At 36.5% G+C, this 12,401-nt stretch overlaps 2 protein-coding genes across 3 annotated transcripts in view; one reads left to right on the top strand and one right to left on the bottom strand.

The window, feature by feature from the left end:
• Positions 1 to 3,263, bottom strand: part of LOC109371867 (uncharacterized) — a 48,652-nt gene extending 45,389 nt beyond the window's left edge. Inside the window, exon 1 of the mRNA XM_019624617.1 lies at positions 3,138 to 3,263. Within this exon, the coding sequence (XP_019480162.1) occupies positions 3,138 to 3,263 (126 nt within the window). The remainder of the gene's footprint in view (positions 1 to 3,137) is intronic.
• The window catches only part of FRYL (FRY like transcription coactivator), a 246,267-nt gene that overhangs the window by 21,080 nt on the left and 212,786 nt on the right, over positions 1 to 12,401 (top strand). Inside the window, exon 1 of one of the 2 annotated variants that reach the window (XM_019624635.1) lies at positions 3,074 to 3,164. The exons of the other annotated variant lie outside the window; for it this stretch is intronic. The gene's annotated coding sequence lies outside the window, so the exon portion shown is untranslated. Of the gene's footprint in view, positions 1 to 3,073; positions 3,165 to 12,401 lie in introns of those variants that run through there. 2 annotated transcript variants of the gene reach the window in all.

Genomic DNA, 12,401 nt, shown 5'->3' on the forward strand with positions numbered 1-12,401 from the left:
CCCTTATCACCTCCTAGATTCTTTTTCCCTCCTGCTTTTCCCATGCCCCTCTGCTCTAATAACCCTTGTTCTGGCTCTAGCGTGGCAGGCATGTTTCCCCCTTAAGGCCATTGTGTTGGTTCTTCACCAGGGCTGGAACACCCTGACTCCTGATATTCACCCAGCTGACACTTGCTTCAAATCTGTGCTTCAGTGTCACCTTTTCAATGAGCTGTAGTCCAACTAGTGTTTAAAAATTGCAACCCCTGCGACCTCAGCACTTGCCATTCCATGACTCTTTCCTATTTTAAATTTTTTCCCCATAGCTTCTCTCATGTTTTCATACTCCCATTGTTTACTTATTACATATATTGTTTATTGTCTCCCACTGTTAGCAGGTAAGCTGTAAGAGGGCAGGATTCTTCATCTGTTTTCTCCATTGATACACCCCAACTGCCTAGGACAGTGCCTGACACATAATTGGTGCTTAGTATTTTTAAATAAGTGAGCACTCCTTCACAGAAGGCATACTATGTGCTGAGTGTTGTAACATACATTAATTCATTTAATTTTCGTGAAACCTTCTTGAAGTAGGTAATTATATTGTCCCTTTTTTTGTACTTTTATGCATATAGAAACAGAGAGGTTAAGAAACTTAACAAATATAAGTTTCTAAGTGAACCCTAGCAGGCTGGCTGTGGAGCCTGGGCTTTTTTTTTTTTTTTTTTTTTAAAGATTTTTATTGGGGAATTGGGGGGATGGGAACAGTGCTGGGGAATTGGGGGAAGGGGAACAGACAAGTTGCTGTAGTTTTGTTCTTTCAATCTAGTTGTGGAGGATGTTGCTTCACTGGCCCAAGTTGGCACCATCATTGCGCTCTTTCCGGGCGAGGCAGATTAGTCACCAGCTTCTGGACGGCCGCTCACTGCAGCTGCTGGCCGCTCACTGCGGCTGCTGGCCGCTCACGCTGGCTGCTGGCCACACATGGTAGCCCATGGCAACCCACTGCCACAGGGGCTGCAGCCTACGCTGTTGCTGGCGCCTCACGGCAGCCCAGCTCCAGGTTGAGCTGTTGTTCAGCATCTTAGCTGTGGAGGGCAGTGTCACTGGCCCTCATATGTGGGATCCGAACCGGGGTCCTCTGGCATCCCAAGCCAGTTCTTAACCATCGCGCCACTCGGCCGGCCCCGAGCCTGGGCTTTTAACCAATCTACTGCTGTTAAGCATCTTTCTCCGTACATAATTTTTTACCTGCTTTTAGATTATTTATTTATTTTTGGTAAATACCCCTTGATTGGGTTAGAGGTTATGGACATTTTAATGTCTTGACACATGTAGCCCAATTATTTCTTGTAGGACCTTTGGTCCTGTCTAAAACATCCATGGATTTGTGGATGTCCATGCTCAAAGGTCCTTAAAATTTAGTCCTGTCCAAAACGTCCATGAGCATATTTGAACCATTCTAAATGGTCCTTGATATTTGGTCCTGTCAAAAACGTCCACACTTAGAAAACATCCCTGGGTTCAGATAGCCCGTAACACTTATTTATACTTTGGGTTTACAGGATTAATACGTAAAAAATACTGTCATGTTTCATTGATCCAATAATTGTGTGTTGTGGCTGTATTGCCTATAATAATGTTTCCTGCCTTGGTAGCCTACCTAGTAATGGTACATGGGGTTATGTAGGTGGGTCTGCACAGGCCCAATGTGTCCACGGATGTTTGGACCAAATGTCCCCTAACCCAGTTACTTCCAGGATCCCATCAACCATATTTTAATGTATCTGTTTTTTAAAAAAATGATTATTGGCATCACTTAATTGACTTCTATTTGTCCTCTTTCATCTAATAATGAACTTTGATGATGTTCCCTAGTACTTCCTAAATACTTGGATGACAATAAATTATTTTCTTTTTATGTCCCTGGAAAGGGGCCACAGACACATGATGGAGGTCAAGGAAGATTTCCTGGTAAATGGTAGTAGGCTCAGTGTTTAGGTGGATGAGTGTCTAGATTTAACATACCTAAGAACTTCTCATTCTTAATCTTATCTGGGTCATGGCCCCCTTGGAGGATTTGATAGAAATTATGGACCTCTCACTAGAAAAATGCCTATAAACACATTTTAATTTTTTTTATTGTATTGTAAATTGATTTACATCACAGACCATATAAAACCAGTCTTTGCAAAGATTTCTATAAGTCTCATTTTTGTTTTTATGTAAAATTATTTTCTACATCTGGGAACAAAATCCAAAATATTTGATGAAACAAACTTTATTTTCAAAAGTTAATTTTATTGGGAAGACTGGTTTATGATAAGTTGAAATTGTGGCATTGTCTTTGGTAATATCAATACATACATCATTTTAAAATTTCCAAACAATTTTGCCTTTTTGTTTTAATGACAACCAAAGCTGAAAACCTGATTCGTAAGATAGGTGGAAACAATTGGAGAGGCAGGTCAGATGAGGCAAGTTTTTTTTAATTAAACATTTTAAAAAAAATCTTTTTTGTTTTTAATAGATTTTTTTTTATAAAGCTTTTTAAGAGCTGTTTTCAATTCACAGCAAAATTGAAAGTACAGAGATTTCCCACATACCCCCTGCTCCCACTTAGGTATAGCCTCCCCCATTATCACCATCCCCCACCAGAGTTGAACATTTGTTACAGTGGATAAACCCACATTGTCACATTATAATCACCCAGAGTTTACACTAGGGTTCACTTTTGGTGGTGGACATTCTGTGGGTATAATGATGTGTACATTATTATGGTATCATACAGAGTATTTTCACTTTCCTAAAATCCTCTGTGCTCTACTTGTTTAGTACCCTGATCCCCTGGCACCCACTGATCTTTTTACTGTCTCCATAGCTCCATAGTTGGAATCATACAGTATGTAGCTTTTTCAGATTTCTCTCACTTAGCATTATGTACTTAAGATTCCTTTATATGTTTTCCTGTCCTGATAGCTCATTTCTTTTTTAGTGCTGAATAATATTCCACTGTCTGGATGTATCACAGTATTCCCATTCATCTACGGAAGAACACCTTGGTTGCTCCCACGTTTGGTCATGATGAATAAAACCGTCTAAAACATCTTTGTGAAGGTTTTTGTGTGGACATGTTTTCACCTCCTCCGGGTAAATACCGAGGAGTGCAGTAGCTGAGCCATATGGTAAGAGTATGATTTGTAAGAATCTGCCAAACTGTCTTCCCGATTGGTGGCACTGTACTGCATTCCCACCAGCGTGACTGAGAGTTCCTGTTGCTTCATACCTCCTCAGCATTTGATGTTTTCAGTGTTCTGGAATTTGGCCATTCTAATAGATGTATAGTGGCATCTTGTTTTAATTTGCATTTTCCTGATGACATATGATGTGGAACATCTTTTCACGTGCTTATTTGCCATCTGTGTATCTTTTTTTGGTTACATATCTGTTAAGGTCTTGAGCCCATTGTTTAATTGAGTTGCTGTTTTCTTATCGTTCAGTTTTAAGATTTCTTTGTATATTTTGGATAACAATCCTTTACCTCCCAGCCTGTGGATTATCATCTTGTTCTCTTCACATTGTCTTTCACAGAGCAGACGTTTTTCATTTTAATGAAGTCCAGCTTATCAGTTATTTCTTTAATGGATATTATATCTAAAAAGACATCACCATAGCCTAGATCATCTAGGTTTTCTGTGTTGTCTTCTAGGAGATATGTCGTTTTGCATTTCACATTCAGGCCTGTGATTAATTTTGAGTTAACTTTTGTGATGGGTGCAAGGCTTAGGTGTATGTTTTGTTTTGTTTTGTTTTGTTTTGTATGTGAATGTCCAGTTGTTCTAGCCCCATTTGCTAAAAAGACCGTCTTTGTTCCATTTTTTTTGGCCATTGTTCTTTTGTCAAATCAGTTGGCTCTATTTATGTGGGTTTATTTCTGGGCTCTCTATTCTGTTCCATTGATCTGTTTGTCTCTTCTTTCTCCAATACCAGACTGTCTTGATTAATGTAGATTTATAAGTCTTGAAGTTGGGTAGTATTAATCTTCCAACTTTGCTCTCCTCTTTTAATGTTGTATTGGCTATTCTGTGTTTTTTTGTTTTGTTTTTTTTTTTTTTGCCTCTGCATAAACTTTAGAGTCAGTTTGTTGATATCCACAAAATTACTCACCGGGGTTGTGAATGGGATTGCATTGAATCTATAGATTAAATTGGGAAGAACTAACATTTTAACAATATTGTGTCTTTCTGTGCATAAACATGAACTCTCTCATTTGTTTTAGTTCTTCCTTGATTTTGTTCACCAGAGTTTTGTAATTTTCCTCATATAGATCTTGTAAATAAATACATTGTTAATTTTCTATCTAAGTAGTTCATTTTGAGGAGGGTGCTAATGTAAATGGTATTGTGTTTTTAATTTCAGATGCTGTTTGTTCATGGCTGGTGTGTAGGAAAGAGATTGACTTTTGTATTAACTTTGTATCCTTCAACTTTGCTATAATTGCTTATTAGTTTCTGGGATGGAGGAGAGACAGAAGGAGGGAAGGAGAGAGGGAAAGTCTATTTTTTTGGATTTTCTAGTTAGACAATTTGTCATTTGCAAACAAACACGGTTTTCTTTCTTCCTTTTCAACCTGTATACCTTTTATTTCCTTTTCTTGTATTACTGTATTAGCTAGGACTTGTAGTACGATGTTGAAAAGAATTGGTGCTGATGGAAAACAGTATGGAGGTGCCTCAAAAAATTAAGAACAGAATTACCATATGACTCAGCAATCCCTTTTCTGGATATCTACCCCCAAAATTTGAAAACATTTATCCGTCAAGATATATGTACCCCTGTGTTCATTGCAGCATTATTCACAGTGGCCAAGACATGGAAACAACTGAAGTGATAGATGATAGGATAAAGATGTAGTACATATATACAACGGAATATTACTCGGCCATAAGAAAAGGTGAAATGCTGCCATTTGCAACAACATGGATGGATCTTTAGAATATCGTGCTAAGTAGCTCATGAGGAAGAGGAAGAAAACCAGGACAGTTTTGCATTTTGCAGTCCAAGTGAAGAAGGTTTTTCAAAAAGGAGGGAGAGAAATGCTATAGAGTCAACTGAGATGAGGACTGATATTGATGTTTGGATTTTGTGTGGTGTGGATAGAGGTCATTAGTGACAGTGACAAATGGTGTTGTGGCGTGGTGGAAGTATAAAGCCTTGGAGTTGAATAGAAGAGAGAATGGGATGAAGAAGGGAGGTTAGTGAAATACTGAATAGAGACAACTGTGTAGAGGACTTTCATTTTAAAGGGGAGCAGAGAAATGTGGCAATTACTGACATGGATTTTGTGGTCAAGGGAGGTCAAAGTTCTGGTCACCAAGTCTGGTATGTGTGGGTTCCCCCCACTCTTCACCAAGCAATTCTCGGACACCATTGGGGTGTCCTACAATTCAATTCAATTCTAACGTTACCTGGAGATAGCATTAGATCCCACAGATTAAGGGGCTCAGTCCTACAAGACTGTCCATCCCCCCCCCCCCCCCCCAGCTCCCATCAGAGGACAGTCATAAACTCAGGTTGTTACCTGTGCTTCTGATCTACTGGCTGTAGATTAGAGGTTCCAACAACCCCCCTTCTTGGGTTAAATTAATTTGTTAGAGTGGCTCACCGTGAGCCGAACTGGAAGAAACAGTTTACTTATCTAGATTGACAGTCTACTATGAAAGGATATAACTCAGAATATAAGCCAGATGTTAGAGCTGCACAGGGCAAGGTCTGGACAAAGGGTGCTGAGCTATGCCCTCAGAGCACACCACTCTCCTTTCATCTACACGTGTTCAAACCCAGCAGCTCTTTCGAACCTCGTCCTTTTAGGTTTTTATAGAGGCTTCGTTACATAGGCATGATTGATTATATCTTTGGCCATTGGCAATTGATTCAACTTCCAGCCCCCGCCCGCATTAGGGGAGAGGGGACTGAAAGTTTCAACCCTTTAAGTTACAAGGTTGGTTCTCCTGGTAACCAGCCCCCATCCCTAGGTTCGATCCAAAAGTTACCTCCTTAACACAAGAGACACTCTACTATGGCTCTAATCACTTAGGAAATTCTAAGAATTTTAGGAGTTCTGTACCAGAAATGGGACAAAGACCAAATATGTATTTCTTATTATAAATCACTATATCACAAGAGAGCTCTTTTTTTGTTTGTTTTCTTTAAGGTGGGTGATCATTACAATATGTCTGTATGCTGACAGGCACGATCCCTTAGGAATGGAGAAAAAAGATTTGAGATTTTTGTCACCATGAAACTGATACTCTCAGTTATCAAAAGTAGCTTGGAGATGGTTGGTTGGGTTGGAAGTTTTCTATACCCCACCCGCTTCATGGAGCCTTTGTAATTTTTTTCTCCTTTTGGCTTGCTTAGTCTTATTGTGTATCTTCATAGATTTTTATCTTTCATATTTCTGGTAAATGTTGATTATTAGGAAGCTGAACCAATTGTGTGTAAAAAAAAAAAAAGTAAAAGACATTTAACAAGGAATGTTTCTCAGGGCCCATTGTTTACTACAAAAAGGAAACCACTAACTTCTTGTTACATCAGCGAAGATAAAATTATTTTGTGAACACAGTACTCCTTTAGTGAATAACATTTTTCATACTGTGATCAAAAGAAATTATTTTGTGAAAATAATAAATGAATGGGAAATGTAGACTTTTGTTACAAGTGGGGATTTATTTAATGAGAGCCCTTAAGAATCTCATTTCTCTTTTCATAACATTTTAAATTCTCCTAGTTGTGGAGATATTTGCTATAATTTAAATTATGAAAAATATAGTGTAAGCCAAGTTAGAAGTTAGGTATTTAGTTCTTAATTTCTTGATATATAACAAAAGTTTTAACTAATTTTAAGGGAGAGAATGTAGCAGCACGGGATGGTGGGACTATTTACTTTCATTATGAAGCAGAAGAAGGAAATCCATATCACTGTGGCTATAGCTAGTATTATAGTGGGAATGCATTTAAGGTATAAGTGGACTGCATATCACAACCTTGTATCTCCCTTTGCATTTTAAATTCATGCTTAGTAGGAAAGTCCTCAGGTGAAGTTTGATTAAAAACAGAATTCAGAGAAGATGAGGATATGATAGTATAATAGGTTTGAACTCACTGGTGACCAGTCTTCTTGGATTCTTGGACTTTTCAGTTGGAATTTCTGCCCTCCATTGCCTCCCATCTCCCATCCCTGCTCTAAAACTTTTTTTCCTAATCTCTTTGGCTAATAAAGTAAAAAATTTTTGAGGACCTAAGAGACGTACCTATGGATAATATTCTCAGGAAAGCGAGAGATTGTTTAGATTCTAAGCTATGTTGTATTGTAGATACAACTTTGTTGTATAAATGTGACCCACTAGTGTAGTGATTCTCAACCTTTTTTGGTCTACTTGTGCATAAGAAAGTAAGTAACTGTATGCATGCATGTATGTATGTATGTCAGATAGTGATAAGTTCTGTGATGAAAACAAAATGGAAATAGGAAAGTGACATGGGAGGCCTACCTAATACTGAGTGGTCTTCTGAACCTCCTTTTTCTCATTTACCCACTGGGAGTAGGAATAATCTACCTCCTTAGAGTTGTATGGGCTTAATTGTGTGTGAAATGCACCTGGTCGAATAGCTGGTATCATACTGGATTATCAAGTACATGTTATTCTCCTTTTCTTTCTGTAATTTGAATTATCCAAACCTGCAGAGTGGTGTCGTATAATATAGAGTGTGTTTAAACCTTGGTGTGGTTTTGAAGTTAATGTTGAAAAAGGTAAATGATAACATGGATGAGCCTCGAGGGGCATCATGTGTAGGGAAATAAACCAGTCGCAAAATGACAAATACCACTTAGACACCTAGAGTAGTCCAACTCATAGAAACAGAAAGTAAGATGCATGGGCTGTGGGGGTAGGACAGAAATGGAGAGTTATCGTTTAATGAATGCAGAGAAGAATTCTGGAGATGGTTGGTGGTGATGTTTGTACAACAGTGTGAATGTACTTAATGCCACTGAACTGTACACTTAAAAAGGGTTAAGAAGGTAAATTATATGTTACGTGTATTTTATCACAATTTTTAAAAAAAGTAAATGATAAAAGTACTCAATTTTGGGAAGGCCTGTCCTTCCCATTTTTGGTAGATAGTAGTGAATCAAGTTCTTTTTTTTTTCTCTTTCCATTTTATTGAGCTATAATTGGCACACAGCACTATATAAGTTTAAGGTATACAGCATAATGACTTGACATACATATATGTTTGAAATGATTACAAATCAAATTGTTCTTGACTAAATAATGAAACAGTGGGTTGCTGTCCTTACATCATGAATCTGTGTGAGATTCCCCTAAACCGAAAACTATTGATTATTAAAATTTTTCATCATCTTAACTTACAGAGGTGTCAAACCTTAAATTGTTACTTTTACAGCAAAGCGTATAGTATGGCTGGAGAAGACACTTTGTTTTGTTTTGTATGTCAATTTAAAAAATATGTACTGAGCATTCATTGTGTTGAATGAACAACAATAATGACACTTGTTGAGTGATACCTGCTGGTGATTTTTTTAAGATTGCATTTGATAATACTTATAATACATGTAACACTTGATAATCTCTCTTAAATAGCCCTTGAAGGTGTTACAGTTGAGAAACCCAAGGCTCTGATGGGACAAATGATTTTCTACTTCAAAAATAATTGTGGAGGACTTTCAAGGGATAAAAACAAAGGGAGGGCATTCCAGGTGGAAGAAAGGCCTGGTGCAAGGATGAATGGGATGTGTTTACACAGAGCAGAGTTCAGCCTGACTGTATGTAGAGAACGTTAGGGAGATGGACTAGCAGTTTATTCTCTTCCATTAGGATTTTGATTTGGAGGCTGATGAATTTCTGGACTTTATTCTGGCAGGCATTGGGAGTACCAGTGCATTACCAAGACAGAGTTGTGCATTAGGAAGGTGCATTTGGCAGCAATATCTGAGGTGCACTGGAGTAGTGAGAGAGGGGCGGTCAGAGACCAGTTAGAATGACCACTTAGAATTTTCTTGCAGTCATTAGGAAAAGTATTGGAGTATTGCAGTGGTTGGGATCAAAGTGCAGATGACTGGTGATTGAGGATAAGTTTACAGGTGATAAAGTAGAGATGTGGTAAGAAAGACAAATGTGTGATAAGAGGAAATAAAGAGGAATCTGTGGTGCGTGAGTGTAAGTAAGATAGTCTTTTCTTAATGGTCATCTGAATATACAGGTCAGGTGGAGGTTTAACTTTGAAAAGAGAGGGTTTGGAAGAGCCTTGACGAGCACAGGAAGAGGAAATTCAGCAGCCTTGAATTGAATTTGAGGAGTTTACATTGGGGTCCTCTTTCAGTGTAAGAGACAAAGGTATCTGGAGAGAGAGTAAGGGACTGTGGTGGGCCTGAGAACTGGAAGGGTAGAAAAGTTTCAACCTCTGTAAGAGGGAATTCAATGGGGTCAACCATCACTCTTTAGAGTGTGAGATAGAATAATAGTGATAGTAGTGTACTTATGTTAGTCTTTTATACAAATAACTTATATAGAGTAGTAGCTCTCTCTTATACAATATTGGTTGTGTGGTTAACCATAGCTGGGTTGGTTAAATGGAAAATTTGAGGATTCGTAAAAAAGATACACACCTTAAATATTTTATAATTGATAAGTACATAAATACTTACACATCATCAATCTTCTGATGTATAGCTGAGGCCCCCTCTTTAGGATATTTTAAAAGTGACTTAGCGTTTTCAAATTGGACAGCTTAATTTTCAAAGACAAAGATTTTTCTTTTCGCGCTATTTTTGATGTAATATGTAACTAAATTATGTGATTATTATAAATGTAACTGTCATAAGCAGCTTTTGGAACAAATAAAATTTATTCGTGATAGGCATGCAACTTAATTGTTGGGAGAAAAATGCAATGGTGTACCAGAGGGGATTCCCCCTCTCCCAGAAAGGAAATTGAAGTTGTGGCTTGTCCATGGTTTCAGGTTTGGCAAGAGTCTGACTTTGTCTTGAATCCAGTGCTTTTTCCACTACATAGTGTTTGTTCCAAGGTGATAAGGAAATATATGTGAAAAGCTGGTTAGTGGTGAAGAACTTATAGACTACATATATTAATATATATGTTTTTTAACATAGCAGCTTTATTGAGCTTAAATTCACACACCATGCAAATCACCTGTTTCAATGCTGAATTTGAGGTTTTTGTATAGTCACAGAATTGTACAGCCATCACCACAATCAATTTTAGAACATTTTCATCATTCCCCCCAAACCCTGTACCCATTAGCAGTCACTCCCCATCTCCCCTCCACTGGTACTGGTCAACCACTAATCTGTTTTCTTTCTGTAAGTTTGTCTATTCTGGGCGTGTCATATAAATGGAGTCATGTAATACGTGGCCTTTTGTGACTGGCTTCTTTCATTTAGCGTAATGTTCAGATTCATCTGTGTTGTAGCATGTATCAGTACCTCATTCCTTTTTATGGAAGAGTATTCCATTGGATGGATATACCACACTATCCATTCCTTGGTTGATGACATTTATGTTGTTTCTGCTTTTTGGCTATTACAGATAGTGTTACTATGAACATCTGTATACATATTTTTACATGGATGTATTTTTTCATTTCTCTCGGTATATACCTGGGAGTGGAGTTGCTGGGTCACATTTAACTTTTGAGGAACTGCCAGTTTTCCAAAATGGCTGTACCATTTTATATACCCACAATCAGTGTGTGAGGTTTCCAGTCATATACTTGTCAACACTTACCATCCGTCTTTTTTATTATAGCTATCCTAGTGGATGTATCTACATATTCATATATATATATATATATATATATATGAATATATAGCTAGATATGTATATATATCTATATGTAGATATATGTCTACATATAGATATATCTACATATAGATACATATCTACATAAAGATATGTATATAGATCGGTAGCTATATATATGTGTGTGTATATATATGTTTATATATATAAAATGTTTTTAAAGTGATTTTATTTTTCTTACTATAACAGTGATAAATGCCCTTTGAAGCTATTTATATATTGGGAAAACATAGAAAAGCATAAAAGAAAAAAAATCACTTATTTTAAAATCATGATTTAGAAATAATACTTAGTATGTTTTTTTTTCCTTGTTTTAATGTAATTTTTAAAATATGGCTGAAATTATTATTTTGAGCCCTGCCTTTTTTTGGTCTGTTTAACAGCATTTTCCCCATGTTATTTTTTTAAATTGTATTTAATTTTATACTATCAAAGAATGCCTGTTCTGTTCTCTTTGCTTTTGTGTTCTTACGTTTTATTTAACTTTTCAAATTTACAATTATTTTAGAGGAGCCTGCGGAGGGAGTGGGAATAAATATTTATGGTTAATATACCATGTTTAACTAGAAATTACTTTTAGGCTAACTGCAGCATAATAGTCCATCTGCTGAATAAATATTAATTTAGTTAACTTTTTTCCTATTTTGGACATTTAGAGTTCTTACAATTTTTCTTTATAAATAATGTAAAAATATTTGTAAAATTCTGTCTGTATTTTGAGTTCACAGAAGTGTAATTACTGGGTCAATAGCTATGAATATTTTAAAGATTCTTGTCATATATTGACGTTGCTTTTCAGGATGGTTGTCGAATTTACATTTCCTTTAGCAGTGTATATTTATGCCTTTCTTACTGTATCTTCACTAATAAGCATACTTGTATATTGCTGGTATATAGTTGGCATAGCAGGTACTGAACATATATGTTCAATTGCTACCAGTAGAAAAGAGAAGGGCTTTTTTTGAAGGACGAGAAAGTTAATTTGCATTTGATTTTTCCAGGAAAGTAGCCTTGTTATATTGATCATATAACAGCCCATGTTTTTTATGAAAAAGGCTGAAAAAGTAAAAGTGAAGCTTATTTGGGAGAATTGCCTTAAATTTAATTTTGTTTGAACATTTACATGTTTCGGGAGTCAAAATGACAGATTGAGAAGTCTAAACTATTTCTGTTTCCTTACTGTCCTTTATAGATAGCCATTTTTACCAATTTCTTATTATCTTTGCAGTGCTCTTTACAAATATTAACAATATACTATGTATATATATATATATATATTACTCTGTACTTTGCTTATTTAATATTTTCTGGTGATCTTTTCATAGAAGAACAGAGTGCTTCCTTGTTCATTTTCACAGCTGCACAATATTCCTTCTTCTGGATGTATCATAGGTCTTTTTACCAATTCTCTTGGGTTTTCAGTGTTTCACTTTTTCTAATAATCCTACAATAATCTTGCTGTATACTTTTATTTTGTGCAATTATTATTATGTATCTTTAGAATGTCCCAGAAGGAGT

Source organism: Hipposideros armiger, unplaced genomic scaffold (genome assembly GCF_001890085.2).
Source record: "Hipposideros armiger isolate ML-2016 unplaced genomic scaffold, ASM189008v1 scaffold_596, whole genome shotgun sequence".
NCBI classification, from domain to species: Eukaryota; Metazoa; Chordata; class Mammalia; order Chiroptera; family Hipposideridae; genus Hipposideros; species Hipposideros armiger.